We start from the raw sequence: 15499 nt of genomic DNA, 5'->3' as shown, positions 1-15499 counted from the left end.
TCAAGGACAGCAATTAGGATTCAGGAAAATAGGTTTCTAATATTACCCCATCAACTAAAATAACTATTGACAGTAGATCAATGGAATTAAAAGGACATATACTAGAACTAGATTGCCAGGCTTCCGTAGTCGAGCACTGTCATTCTTTGCTGAGCAACCTCAAAGTGCAGTTTCTAGGTCTTAAAGGTTAGGCTCCATCAACTTTAAAATGGATAACAGTAGCCATCACAGAGCTATTCTGAGTTGAATAACATAATCCACATAAGGTGCTTAGTGCAGGGCCTGGGACAAAACAACAGCTTGCCATCACCACCAGAGCAACCCTGAACAGTCCCACTACCTGGCTGTCAGTTTTCCTCAATGTAAACACAACTTTGGGCTGAGTCATTTCCACTGTTTCTGTCCATCTAGAACCAAAATTTTCAATGGAAAAGAATATACAGGGCCAATATTGTTTTATGGAAGCCACAGAAAATCCATGTTCTTCCATAGATTGTCATGTTTAGCAACTACACTTCTGAGAGTACAATGACAAAACTGTCACAACCAATATCTTAGATGGAAAATGAATGTCATATAATTAACTCTACATGTTTTTAATAGTCTATTTATAGTTATAATTTTGACTTTTACTACAGAGTATCTAAATATATTAATTTGGTGCCTCCAACAATTTCTGAAAAACAAGTCTTAGAGGAATCTCAAGGTAGATAATCCTATTTTTTTCAAATGGAAAGAACATTTGTTATCTCCTACTTAATAAACAGAACCAGTAAAGAATAAAAATTAATCTAAAGGTCTAATAAAATCTCTCTACTGGTATATTACAATTCAAAATTCAAATGGAAGGCAAACTTATTATCAGAAATATTAAGATCCTTTTTTGTGTGACATAAATATTTAAAAAAATCAGAATTTATCAAGGTAACATCAAGATTAAGGAAACGTACCCCACATGTTTCTTGGAGGCAAACTACTGATATCCACAGACACATTTGCTGTGCACATTAGCTGTGCATCAACCTAAAAACTTTAATAATAGAGATTTAAAAAAAAGTATTCGGAGAACTCATTTGTGTACTGTTAGAGATATTACTGAGACATTTTAAAAGCTTTTTTAAAGTTTAAAAATTATTAAAGGTGTATGTGATCATTGAAAAGTTATCTAAAAATTTAAAAATGTGCTTCAGATAATAAGAGCACTGGAGAAAAAATTACAGCTCACCTCAATTATGTACTAGCATGGTACGGCCAAAACAACAAAATTATATTTGCCTATCAATGTAAATGGTTGGTTATGTTAGTTCTTAATATTAAACCAAAACAAAACACACAGATCTGTTAAAATCTGACAACTCAATAAGCTCTCAAAACAGAAAAGTTTAGCAGTCAATACTCATTTTTATATTAGTAAAACTGAGTTAATACTGTGGGAGTAAAAAAAAAAGTTTCTCTTAAATTCATAGCTGTGCTACCTTCAGTTTCATTTCCAGAAACCTTTAACAGATTTCCGCTTGGCACAATTTACAATCATTCAAGAAACTTTAGTTTTACCTTATAACCAGAGTTCAGCATGAAGTAGTTCTGTAAAGTTCACGGCATAAAATGAATTTATCCTGTGTCCTTACCGTCAATATTTAGCTCAAAACAAACGTGGCAGAAGGAGAGTGTTTCTTTGTCTGTTCCCAGTTTACAAACACTGCAGATGTTGTCATCATTCAAATCAATGCTTACAAACTGCTCCTCTTCGTTCATAATGCCCCTATTAAGAAACACAAAAACAAAGTTACACAATTTCAAGTACTTGTCATCACGGCAACAGTAGGAACTTCTAGGAAAGAGAAGGATGCTTTTCAGTTTATCTAAGGCAACAGCCGCACGAAACAAGCATCGCTACACTAATACTTTTACTGTCCAAGGACACAAAGCTAGTAAAAAAGTCCAGCCGCAAGTGACACTGTGCCCAAACGCCTTTTTTGGTCCTGTGTTGTATTTAGTTGAGGGGAGCTGATGAAGAACAATTTTCGGGTATTCTAGACCGCTTCCATCCCCGACCAGGCGCGGAAAGAGCTTAGCAGCGCGGCCTGTTCAGCTACCGGGGTCTGTCAACCTACTTAACGCTGTCGAAGGGAGGACGAGCGACGCGCTCGGGACACCGCTCTCCTTACTTCATTGTGGGAACCTTAGATGCGTCTCGCTAGCTCGGCGCAGCGAGGTCTGTTATTCCAGGTCCGCGGTAGGCAAAATGCACGTGGAAAAAGTGAACACTAGGGAGGGGGTCCAGCCGTGTCCCCGGCATCCGCACGGAAGGTCGGGCAGCGGCTCAGCGGAGCGGCTCGGGCACGGCCGGAGGAGCTGGGATGGCCAAGCCCGGCCGGGGATTGGGGGCGGGTGGTGCTGGATCCCAGAGAGCCCGGCCGGCGGGAGCGTCGCGTCCTCTCGCCCTGCGGCTTCCTCCCACCCGGGGAGAAGGCGTTCGAAAGCCCCAGCAGCCGGTCCGTACGGACTCAGCGCTTCCCGCCCGGCCTCCGGCGTTTGGGGGCGCGCGCCCGCCCCTCAGGGTGCCGCGTCCTTCTCCCCGACCGTCCGTCGGGGCGCCAAGCGCGCAACAGAGACGGGGGCCGCGGGGCTCAGAGGGAAAGGCGGCGGGACTGCGGGGTCGGGAACCAGGGCGCGGGCAGGGGGAGCGGGAGCTTTACCGTCCGGGTTCGCGCGCCACCGAAGCCACCGCCGATCCGCGCGGCTCGGGCTCCTCACTATTGTTTCCGGCCGCAGCCGAGCAGAAAGCCCGCGCGGGCCCCGCCCCCTCCCGGGAGCCCCGCCCCCTCCCGCCGGTGCCATCCTTCCGAGGCTCTGAGGGGAGAACGGAGGGGCGGCGCGGAGGGCGAAGCCGCGCGCTCGATCGGCGGCCGCCAACCCCCGCAGCTCCCGGGCTGCATCGACGCCGCGGCCTCGGCTCGGATTTCCTCCTGATCCCGCGTCTCCTGGCCCGGATGTCTCACCGTTCGGTGTCTCACACGCCCCTCCTCGAGGCAAGTAGATACAGGAGTCCGTTATCACCTCCCCCTTTAGCGTAGGGGAAACTACTGCCTCCGGGCGGGGGCCGCGTGGGCCGCAAAGTGACGGGGCTGGGGGACACGGCCAGAGATACGCGGGGAGAACTTTGGGTGAAATCGCTAGACCGAGGCAAAATAGTATCGCTGAACTTTTGAGTTAGGTGCCGGTTGACGAGTTTAATGGGAGAAAAGTTTGTGTTTCAAGTTTTCGTCATTTAGGGGTAATTTCAAATCCAGAAGTTTTATTTTTAAGATTGTTGTAGAAATGGGGCTCCCCTCCCCTGTAATATGGCGCATTCCTAACACGCCCACGAGGATAATCCCGGAGCCCCACCTCTTATTTTAGGTTCCGCCCCTTTAGAAAACCGAGGTACTCAAGATCTCTTTTGCCGCTCTTTGGTTTCTGTTTGGCATTCTTTCTTTTAAGGTTATGATTCATATAACACTTTGACTTACATTTTCTATTGTAAGACTCAAGCAATAGTGTAGAGAAGAGAAACCAGAAGAGTTCTTATTTTGCCTCCTAAAAATGACTAACCCAGATTATCTGTTGGTTAGAAACAGAGGTGGGGACTTGATCACAGGGGTTAGCTGTTATTTTCCAGAACATCATAAACACCTGTACTGTTTACACAGACAGGACTAGGTTGTCAGTCCACAGGTGACTGGTGGTAGGAATGGATTCCGTAGAACTTGGCGAACTTCTAGACCAAACTGGCACTTAACGTAAACTATCAGTGCCCCAGAAAAGTGATCTGTATTTTTGCTACTTGAAGTATAGGAGGTGAGTCAGCAATATTGGCCTGGTATCTTATTAGAAGAAGAAGGGGACTACAGAGGATGAGATGGTTGGATGACATCACCGACTGGATGGACATGAGTTTGAGCAAGCTCGGAGAGTTGGTGATGGACAGGTAAGCCTGGCATGCTGCAGTCCATGGAGTCGCGAAGAGTCAGACACGACTGAGCAACTGAACTGACTGATCTTGTTAGAAATGTAGAATATAAAGTCTCACCCAAGACATCCTGAATCTGAACCTACTTTTCACAAAACCTCGAGGTGATTAATGTACACATGAGAATTTGAGAAGCACTAATAGAAACAGAAGGGCCTCCCAGGTGGTTCAGTGGTAAAGAATCTGCCTGCTGATGCAAGCAGCTGGATCCCTGGGTTGGATCCCTGGCAGCCCACTCTGGTATTCTTGCCTGGGAAAATCCCATGGACAGAGAGGAGCCCAGTGGGCTGAAGTCCTTGGGTTCTCAAGTGAGTGAGCCATAACTTAGCTGACTGAACAACAACAGATTAAAATAGAAAAGTCTTTGTGTTACCTATTTGAATTTCACATTTTATGTAAATATGATTGAAATGTCTTACATCTTGGGTTCTACTCATTTTTTTTCAATGAAGTATTTTCTAAAATCAGTAACGATTTTCTTGGATCGAAGTTATTTTCATTTCTCAGTGTTCTCTCTCTTTCTGTAGCATTTTGCCTATCTACCTCTCCTTAAAACTTTCACCTTGCTTTTTATTTAAAAATTATTTTTAAAAGTCTACACTTTGGGGTTTAACTTAGACAAAACTTTCCCATTTTAAAAGTACTGTTCCTGAGTTTTGCCAAATGTATACAATAGCATGTCCACCACCCCAATCAAAATATAGAACATTTCCACAACCTTGAAATTCTCTGTGCCCCTTCTCAGTCAAACCCCTTCCCCCGTCTGATCTAATTTATATCTCTAAAGATATGGTTTGCCTGCTCTAGAACTTTATATGTGTGAAAATAAATGGTGTGTATTCTTTTGTGATTGCCTTATTCAGCATATTTTTGAGATTCATGGTGCTCTTTTGTAATAGGAGTTCCTTTTTGTTGCTGAATAATATTCCACAATTTGTTCATCCATTCTGCCCTGTGCTCTATGATGACCTAGGGGGTTGGGATGCAGGGTGGGATGGGGATGGGAGGGAGGTTCAAGCAGGAGAGGAATAAATATATATTTCTGGCTGATTCACATTGTTGAATGGCGGAAATTAAAGACATTGTAAAGTAATTCTCCTCCAATTAAAAAAAGAAAAAAGACCGGACCCGAGCAGACAAGCCAGCTAGGAAATGGAACTTCAGTCTTAAAACTTCAGGAAACTGAATTCAGCCAAAAAACTGAATGGATTTGGATGTTCAATTCAATACCTGTCTGACATCTTGATTTTAGCCTTGTGAGGTTCTAAATGGAAGGTTACAATTCCATTGTACCTAGACTTCTTACCTATGGAATTTAGAGATAGTAAATTGTATTATTTTAAGCCATTAAATTTGTGTCAACTTGTTATGACAGCATTATAAAATGAATACATTTGAATATCCAGGTTTTAAAAGAGTATTGGGCTTTATTTTGGGAGGCTGTTACTCTAGTAGCTTATTAAACTTTGTGAGCATCTAGACTATCCTTTTGTTCTAAGAATTTCTAGTTCTCTTCTTAAGGAGTGGCTTAAGCCTTCTATTGTATGTCACAGGCCTTCCAATAAAGTTTCTATTCTCTAGTTGTATAAAACTCAAATGATTACTTTCCTATGAGTTCCAGTAGTTGTAAAGATTGTCAGTTCAGTTCGGTTCAGTTCAGTCACTCAGTCCTGTCCCACTCTTTGTGACCCCACGGACTGTAGCACACCAGGCCTCCGGATCCATTACCAACTCCTGGAATTTACTCAAACTCATGTCCATTGAGTTGGTGATGCCATCCAACCATCTCATTCTCTGTTGTCCGCTTCTTCTTCTGCCTTCAATCTTTCCCATCATCAGGGTCTTTTCAAATGAGTCAGCTCTTCACCTCAGGTGGCCAAAGTACTGGAGTTTCAGCTTCAACATCAGTCCTTCCAATGAACATTCAAGACTGATCTCCTTTGGGATGGACTGGTTGGATCTTGCAGTCCAAGGGACTCTCAAGAGTCTTCTCCAACACCACATTTATGCTGAGTGCCAAAGCATTAATTCTTTGGCACTCAGCTTTCTTTATAGTCAACTCTCACATCCATACATGACCACTGGAAAAACCATAGCCTTGACCAGACGGATCTTTGTTGGCAAAGTAATGTCTCTGCTTTTGAATATGCTGTCTAGGTTGGTCATAACTTTTCTTCCAAGGAGTAAGCGTCTTTTAATTTCATGGCTGCAATCACCATCTGCAGTGATGGAACCCCCCAAAATAAAGCCTGTCACTGTTTCCACTGTTTCCCCATCTATTTGCCATGAAGTGATGGGACCAGATGCCATGATCTTAGTTTTCTGAAAGTTGAGCTTTAAGCCAACTTTTTCACTCTCCTCTTTCACTTTCATCAAGAGGCTCTTTAGTTCTTCTTTGCTTTCTGCCGTAAGGGTGGTGTCATCTGCATATCTGAGGTTATTGATAATTCTCCCAGCAATCTTGATTCTAACTTGTGCTTCATCCAGCCCAGCATTTCTCATGATGTACTCTGCGTATCAGTTAAATAAGCAGGGTGACCATATACAGCCTTGACATACTCCTTTTCCTATTTAGAACCAGTCTGTTGTTCCATGTCTGGTTTTAATTGTTGCTTCCTGACTTGCATATAGATTTCTCAAGAGGCAGGTCAGGTGGTCTGGTATTCCTATCTCTTTAAGAAATTTCCGTAGTTTGTGGTGATCCACCAGTAGTTGTGTGTGGATGTGAGAGTTGGATTATAAAGAAAGCTGAGTGCCGAAGAATTAATGATTTTCAACTGTGTGGGAGAAGACTCTTGAGAGTCCCTTGGACTGCAAGGAGATCCAACCAGTCCATCCTAAAGAAGATCAGTCCTGAGTGTTCGTTGGAAGGACTGATGTTGAAGCTGAAACTCCAGTACTTTGGCCACCTGAGGTGAAGAGCTGAAAGACCCTCATTTGAAAAGACCCTGATGCTGGGAAAGATTGAAGGCAGGAGGAGATGGGGATTACAGAGGATGAGATGGTTGGATGGCATCACTGACTCAATGGACATGAGTTTGGGTAAACTCTGGCAGTTGGTGATGGACAGGGAGGCCTGGTGTGCTGCGTTCAATGGGGTCGCAAAGAGTGGGACAGGACTGAGTGACTGAACTGAACTGAATGAAACACAGTCGGAGGCTTTGGCATAGTCGATAAAGCAGAAGTAGATGTTTTTCTGGAACTCTTTTGCTTTTTCGATAATCCAGTGGATGTTGGCAATTTGATCTCTGGTTCCTCTCTCTTTCCTAAAACCAGCTTGAACATCTGGAAGTTCTCAGTTCATGTATTGCTGAAGTCTGGTTTGGAGAATTTTGAGCATTACTTTATTAACATGTGAGATAGAGCAATTGCGTCGTAGTTTGAGCGTTCTTTTTCATTGCCTTTCTTTGGGATTGGAATGAAAACTGACCTTTTCCAGTCCTGTGGCCACTGCTGAGTTTTCCAAATTTGCTGGCATATTGAGTGCAGCACTTTCACAGCATCATCTTTTAGGATTTTGAAATAACTCAACTGGAATTCCATCACCTCCATCCACTAGCTTTGTTCATGGTGATGCTTCCTGAGGCCGACTTGGCTTCACATTCCAGGATATCTTGGCTCTAGGTGAGTGATCATACCATCGTGATTATCTGAGTCATGAAGATCTTTTTTTGTATAGTTCTTCCACCTCTTCTTAATATCTTCAGCTTCTGTTAGGGCCATACCATTTCTGTCCTTTATTGAGTACATTTTTGCATTGATCCTCTATTTCTTTGCGCTGATCCATGAGGAAGGCTTTCTTATCTCTCTTGCTATTATTTGAAACTCTGCATTCAAATGGATATATCTTTCCTTTTCTCCTTTGCTTTCACTTCTCTTCTTTTCACAGCTATTTATAAGGCCTTCTCAGACAGCCATTTTGCTTTTTTGCATTTCTTTTTATTGGGGATGGTCTTGATCCCTACCTCCTGTAGAATGCCATGAATCTCTGTCCACAGTTCATCAGGCACTCTGTCTGTCAGATCTAATCCCTTGAATCTGTTTCTCTTGAATCTATTTGTTCAGATTGTAGTTCCCCAGTGATTCTTTTTTCCCTGGTGATTAATTTTTGCTCAGCCTTTCAGAGCTTCTGCTCTGTACATGCACAGTGTATTCAAGTGAAGTATTCAAGTGAAGTCTTAAAGCATATTCTGAAACTTTTCCAAGTAATTCTTCCTTTTTGCACTCCTAATTGCAAATTCCAGACATCTCATACTCCCCAAACTCAATTTTTGTCTCTTCATACCAACTTTGCTAGGATATCCTTATGTGCACTTCGGTCTGAAAGTGTCTCCAGGCATAAAACCAGGGCAGTTGTTAGGCTTACCTCAGTTGTTGCCTTTTTTTCTGAGATCACATTTTGCTCTGCCTGTGTTTTAGCATCTGAAATAGGTATTTCATGTATTTTTTCCTGTTTTCTAACTTTGCAGAGCTATTCTGGTACTCCTTACTCCATCCTGGCTAGAATCCCTTGTTATTTTGTCAGTGGATCCTTCATTTATCAGAGCTTCTTCCCAGGTCTCTTTGCTTCCAGTCTAGTTTTTCCAACCCATCTTTTACAGTCGATTATTAAATAAACACAGATGAATTCCCATTCTCAAAAACTTGTTATGGCTTCTTGCCTTTCTTATAATAGTAATACATAAATCTATTTAATGTTTAGACAGTTACATCAGGCTTTCCAGTTTACTGCCTCATTTAATAAAATCTAACTTATTAACTTGAATAGTCAAGGATTTTATCTTTAACTGCAATTCTTAATAATTTAGTAACTGAGTAAAGAGTACAAAAATGTGTTATAAACTGTAAGGGGACATAGCAATACAAAGATCAGTTGTATAACTGGTTCTTGACCTAAAACAGATATTACCTTGATTTTAGGCTTAAATCAGTTTAGGAATCTTTTCAGATGTAAGTAACAGAAAACCTGATTAACAATATCTGAATCAGGGTAAGGTTTTATGTGTTTAGCCAAACAATATCAAAAGAACCAACTGTTGGCTCATTATTTCAGGACCAGCCCCTCAGAAGTCTATTCTGGCTTTCTCTCTTAAGAGCAGAATGACTGCCCTGCAGTTAGGCAACATATTGTCTTCCAGGCAAAAAGATAGAAATGGAAGATGTAGGGAGTAGTGGGAGGGAAGCTGCCTTTTCATTTTTGTAAGGAAGAAACAGTTTTCCTGAGAGATCCCAGCAGAACTTATATTGCAACAATGGATTCTAGGGAAGTGAATAATTTTATCCACCTCTGTAACAGAAGGCAGGGCAAGGAAATTAGGTGTATAGCCAACAATGACTTCTAGAGAATGCATAATTTGCTTTTCTGAAAATCATTTTTATGTCTACTCTGGTGAAGATGACCCTTACTTGTCATTCCAATGAATGTCTGCTACAAAAATTTCTCTGGTTTTTTCACTTTTCTGAATCCTCACAACACAACACTTGTTATTGCTATTCTTGGTATTTTTTTCTGGCATGTTCCTCTTTTAAAGTAAAGGATTCAGTATGCTTTGTGTATCTATACACCCATCTCTTACTCTGGCTATCTTTGTTTCTCTCTATGTGTTAAGTCATTCTCTGCCATTGGAGACATGCTTCATCCTTTTAGCCTGGAAGATTGGCACATGCAACCCAAGGCTTAGAGCCTTTTAAGACCACTGTGACCCTAGAGGTATCAGCAACTCCAGATGTGTGCATAATTGACACATCGATTGTGTGCCTTATTAATTCCACTTCTTCATATCCTCTATGTGACCTTATAGTTCACTATAGGGGGCAGAATATATTTCCCCACCCCAATGGAATATTAATCTGAATGACATGAGTAGAGACCTTAAATTGCTTGTGTGAGTTAGCTTGACCGTGCCTCAGCCATATATCACTAAGAGAATTTCACTCAGGTTGTTGCCAGTCCAAAGAGGATGAGAGACGTGGAGCAGACCTTCGTCCAGTCAGCAGCCTAAAGCTAGGGAGGCCCAGAAGACCTACAGATCTGTGATGAATGCTTGTTGTTGTAAGCACTGAGTCCTGAGTTGTTTTGTTATGCGACATCTTGTAGTGACACAGCAGGATTCTAAATGGCCAAGTTTAATTGGCTCATTTCTGAATCAATTTTACTGACTGATACTTTAATTGGCCAGGCTTGGATTACATTCCCACCGCTCCCCTTCACCCCTCCCCCCAAAATAGATTGGCTGAGGAATGAGGCTACAGGGATGAAAATCTGCTCTCATAATATGGGAGAGAAACTTCTAAAGAAAAGTGGTTGTTGTTACCAGAAGAAGGGAGTTGGTTTGAAAATAGAACAAACAGGCAAAAACAGTCATAATTCACTTCAGTGTTCTTTATACTTGAGTACTGATTGCTAGAACTTTAGCTGGCTGTGTGCAAGGAAATCTGCTTCAGTCATCTTGTATTTCAGTACTTATCTTACAGGTTGTGCTTGTGTCAGTTAGGATTAGGTTCACTGCAGTAATATAAAACCCCCCAATACAAGTGACTTTAAAATACAGGACTTTATTTTTTTCTCTTGCGTTGAAGTCTGAAGATGGACAGTCTAGGACAGATGTGGTAGCTCTGACCTACAAAGTCCTCAGGAATGAATGTGGGTTCTAGCTTTCTAGTCTGTCATCCCTAGGGTGTGTGCTCATTGTTTTGTGCAAGAGAGAGCCTCTTTCATTAGAGACACATTTTAAACAGCAAGGTGGAGAAAGATGAGAAGACAGAGCAAAGAATATATACTGGCTGCTTTTCAAGGATATTTCTCAGAAGCTGCTACATAACATTTCTGGTTACCTCTCACCCTTCCAGTGGTAAGAGCCAGGATAAAAGGGAGACTTGGGATCAGATCTTTATTCCAACATCCAAGCACCCAGCTAAAAATCAGGACTTCTAAGTAGGGACAGTGGGCTTCCCTGGTGGCTCAGGTGGTAAAGAATCTGCCTGCTAATGCAGGAGACCCAGGTCTGGTCCCTGGGTTGGGAAGATCCCCTGGAGAAGGGAATGACTAGTATTTTGGCCTGGATCCCATGGACAGAGGAGCCTGGTGGGCCACGGTCCATGGGGTCGCAAATAGTTGGATACGACTGAGAGACTAACACTTTATCTTTTTTCAGGTAGGGACAATGGATATTACACTAGGCAATAAACAATCTCTGTCCTAGTACTCAATACATATTTCTTGAATAGATCTGTTGATTGAATGAATCATGTATTAAAAATTAAATTGATTTGTAAACACTGAAAACTAAGTTTTCAGTCTTAGATTCAATGCTGGCTTAAATAATCTGAGACCTATTTAAACTATTTCTCATTTTTAGTAAGCAAAAAAAGAAAAAAATGACTATTTGCTTTAGAATTCTTTTTGCTTTACGCTCAAATTGAATAGTGTGGTAGGCTTATTTCAGTATTGTTGATCCATTTTCTAAAAGTCTAATTTTTATAGGATTCTCAACAGAGTTTAGTGCTTCTCCACTGGAATTCTTAACTCTGAAGAAAATGTCTCTCTTAAAATTATGGGTCCTCTTAAGCTTAGACCAGCATCCCTTTGAAAGTTTGGGCTACAAATACTTGGATTAAATGGATTTACCACCTATAGTTTCAGTAATGCTGACATTATGGGTAAGCTGTCTGCTGATCCATTGTCCTATTGTGCAAGCAGACAAACCAAACCTATTTCCCGTCTGTGGATAAATTCAACATTGATGTTGCTGGGAGGAGATTGGGAGCTAACTACTAAGCAATCGATTTTTTTTTTCCACTGTGGGTCAAATCCAGTTTTTAGTAATATGTACAATTCCTGCTGTTTAGTTCAGAGTGATAAAAGGAAAGTTTGGAGTTGATGTCAAAGTTAGAAGTCTATTTCATAATATTTTACCAAAGGTTTATCTTTATGTTTCATTTTATAAATATCAGATGTCTGAGTATGGAATACTCAAGCTAGAAATTGAAATCCTGACATATTTCTGAGTTAACTATTAGTGTGCCTGTCAAGCTAGATAGGGTATTTTAAATTTCAGAATTTTAAATTTTTAGGATTTTCTTTAATTCAGAGAGATTTGTTGATGGGAGATGATAGCATTAATGGTGAAAAAGAATACACCTTTTTTGGTTTTTGAGTTTCTACTAAACACGGTACTTTTCCACAAAAGTTAAAACTGATTCAATATTTAAAATACTTTTTTCATTCATTCATTCATTCATTTAACAATTTCTTATTAGATGTTCATTCTATTTTTTGAAACTGTTCTGGGTATTAGTTATATAGTAGGAAGCAACAGAGTCCCTACTCTTGAGAAATTTCCTACCTGATGTAAGAGAAAGGCATTAAGTAATTGCTTTTGGAATAGACTTTTTAATGGCATTGGAATATATTTTCATTTTAGTTGCTGTAGCACTATAAAAATGTCTAAGTACCACATTGGCCTATATTTTTCTGTGCTTTTTTTTCTTCATTATTCTGCTAAATTTTACATGCTAAGTATAGTAATGATTCATTTATCTATAATCTGTAGGAAATTAGTGGTTCTACCATAGTTTTTTTAAAAAAAAAAAAACTGGAAAATAATAGTTTTTAAAGCTTTAAAAATTTTTAGCTGTTTTGAAAGAAAGCTGCAATAGACTGAATGTTCTCCCCAAATTCTTATGTTGAAATTCTAACCACCAATGTGATGGGATTTGGAGGGTGGAACCCTCATGAATAGGATTAGTATTCTTATAAATAAAAGAGGACTCCCTTCCTCTCCCGCATCATGAGAACTCAGTGACAAGGTGGCTCTCTATGAACCAGGAAGTAGCATCTCACCTGGACACTGAATCTGCCAGCAATACCTCAGTCTTGGACTTCCAGCCTCCGTAACTATGAGAAATAAATTTATGCTGTTTATAAGCCCCTTAGTCTAAGGCATTCTGTAATAGCAGCCAAACAGATTAAGACAAAAGTTTTCTAAAATGTATTATGTGCTTTTTGGCTATGTAGAAGAGATATATACATACATATATATATATATATATATATATAAGATATATATATATAAAAGATAATTGCTACACTAGCTAGGGAGTTATGTTTCTGTGTTAGACTGAGTTGCTGTGAAAATAGACTTAGAAAATCAGTGACTTCGTGAACAAGAAGGTTATTTCTTCCTAATAGAATAACTGAGGGTATACCAGGTTGGGCTTTCCTGGTGGCTCAGATGGCAAAGAATATGCCTGCAATGCTAGAGACCCAGGTTTGATCCCTTATTCAGGAAGATCCCTTAGAGAAGGAAATGGCAACCCATTCCAGTGTTCTTGCCTGGAAAATACCATGGACAGAGGAGCCTGGAGCGCTGCAGTCCATGGAGTTGAAAGAGTTGGACATGACTGAGTGACTAACACACACCTGGCTGGTAGTAACTCTGTTCCACTTGGCAATTCAGGGATCCAGATTCTCCCATCTTGTCATCTTGTGATGCTTTTATCCTCTAGAACCTTGTCATCAGGTCAAGGCTTGTTGAGGTTTCAACCAATGGAGAGAGCAACTTGTGGACGAGGCACACGTCTCTTAAAGGCTGGAGTTTCGAAGAGTCAGGCACATACCACAGCTGCTCATGTATCGTAGGGCTTCCCTGGCGGCTCAGTGGTACCCACTTGCCAGTGCAGGAGACTCGGGTTCAATCCTGGTCAGGAAGATTCGCTGGAGAAGGGAATGGCAACCCACTCCAGTATTGTTGCCTGGGAAAACCCATGGATAGAGGAGCCTAGTGGGCTATAGTCCATGGGGTCACAAAAGAGTCAGACATGACTTAGTGACTCAACAGTAACATGTATCATAGCTGAGATTTTAGTCACGTGGTTACATCAGTCTGCAAGGGAAACTGAGAATGTCCCCTAATTATGTGGCAGGAGTAAGGGGTGGATGAATATTGGTGGGCAGCTCTCTCTCTCATAGCTTGCAGCTCTGACTGCCCAGTTTTTGCATGTATCCTTCTCACATTCATCCTTTTTCCATGCAAGAAACATAGAGTGCACTCACCTCTGTCCCAAGGCAGATGACCCAAAGTTCTATCCAGTTACTATACCCAGCTTAAATCCAAAGATTTCTGAGTGACATTCAGTCGTTCCACTCAGGTCCAAATATAACTTAGGTAGATCAGAGTGGGCCAGGAAATTAAAACCCCTGTTCAAATAAGAGAAGAATGAGAGACACAGCAGTCATTGGTCCACAGCACTGATGGAGACCAGCTGGGCCGGGGTCTCAAAGCCCTCTGCTCTGGCAGTGGAGGAACTTCCTCGATTGGATCTTGTTTGTGCTCTTTGGGAGGGAATTGTTACTCATTGCTTCCTGTGGTCTCCTGCTCTACTCTCTGGAAGAATCTTCCTCATCTATTAATCTTCTTGGCCACATCTGAAGTGGGTTGTGGGAAAATGTTCCCCTTAGGGGCTGTATGTATTTTGCAGCTGTTTGTAGACCTATAGGTTGTTTAAGACTCAGAGAGACACACAGCTCTTCGGTCCTCAGGCTCATGGATTTTTTACCAACAGAGTTTCCTCAGTCTTAGTAAGCCTGCAGTTTGCTTGCTTTCAATATGTCTGTAAGCACAACCCCAATTGTTTTCTGGATATATTCTACACAGTACTTCAGTTTTTGCTTTCTTGTTCTTCCTGTGACATATTCTTTTATTTTAGTAGCAGCTGTCTTGAGGCCATCTGAAAAGTTAGGGTGGGCCAGAAAGGCAACAGTCTGACCTGGTATTTAATCACTATCACTCCCTCAGGAGGTCTTCTGTGATTAACCTATTTAGAGCCCCATCTCAGTCCCACCTTACCCCGATCTTGGAAAAAAAAACAAACATATCACTTTAGTATATTTACAAAATGCGTATACATATGATGCATTTATCTTATTTATATCGCTTGTGTATTGTCGGTCTTTATCCTCTAGCATGTAAATTTCATGAGATTTGGAAGTCATATTTTGTTCTTTCATATATCTCAGGGACAGAGAATGTTGTTATTTAATCACTCAGTTGTGTCTGACCCTTTTGTGACCCCATGGACTGTAGCCCACCAGGCTCCTCTGTCCATGGGATTTTCCAGGCAAGAACACAAGAAGGGGTCCCTTCATGGATCTAACCCGCATCTCTTGCTTTGACAGGTGGGTTCTTTACTACTGAGCCACCAGGGAAGTCCTGGGACAGAGAATAGTGCCTGCCAAATATTTGTTGAATGACTAAATGAATGAGTGATTTGAGAGTGTGGTGACTTTTATGTATATTGTGCTGTTAATGAGCTGTGCAAATATTATGGATTGTAGCTATTTCCTCTTATTCCATGTAAACAGAATTCTCATTTTGTTCATTTGGTAGAGGAGAGCAGGGAGGATACATCTTTGTTCTCTGTTCTTTAGCCGCAGAGAATTCTTCTATGCTAGATATGGAAATTCCATTCTTCTTCATATTGTCTTAT

General features: G+C 41.3%; 1 protein-coding gene across 1 annotated transcript in view; it reads right to left on the bottom strand.

The window, feature by feature from the left end:
* Positions 1-1758, bottom strand: part of C1H21orf91 (chromosome 1 C21orf91 homolog) — a 32198-nt gene extending 30440 nt beyond the window's left edge. The window contains exon 1 of the mRNA XM_052648427.1: positions 1629-1758. Within this exon, the coding sequence (XP_052504387.1) occupies positions 1629-1755 (127 nt within the window). The 5' untranslated portion in view covers positions 1756-1758. The remainder of the gene's footprint in view (positions 1-1628) is intronic.
* Positions 1759-15499: the final 13741 nt, after the last annotated feature.

This window comes from Budorcas taxicolor, chromosome 1 (genome assembly GCF_023091745.1).
Source record: "Budorcas taxicolor isolate Tak-1 chromosome 1, Takin1.1, whole genome shotgun sequence".
NCBI lineage: Eukaryota > Metazoa > Chordata > Mammalia > Artiodactyla > Bovidae > Budorcas > Budorcas taxicolor.
Note: the sequence above shows the minus strand (reverse complement) of the source record. Positions and strands in the feature narration are given on the sequence as shown.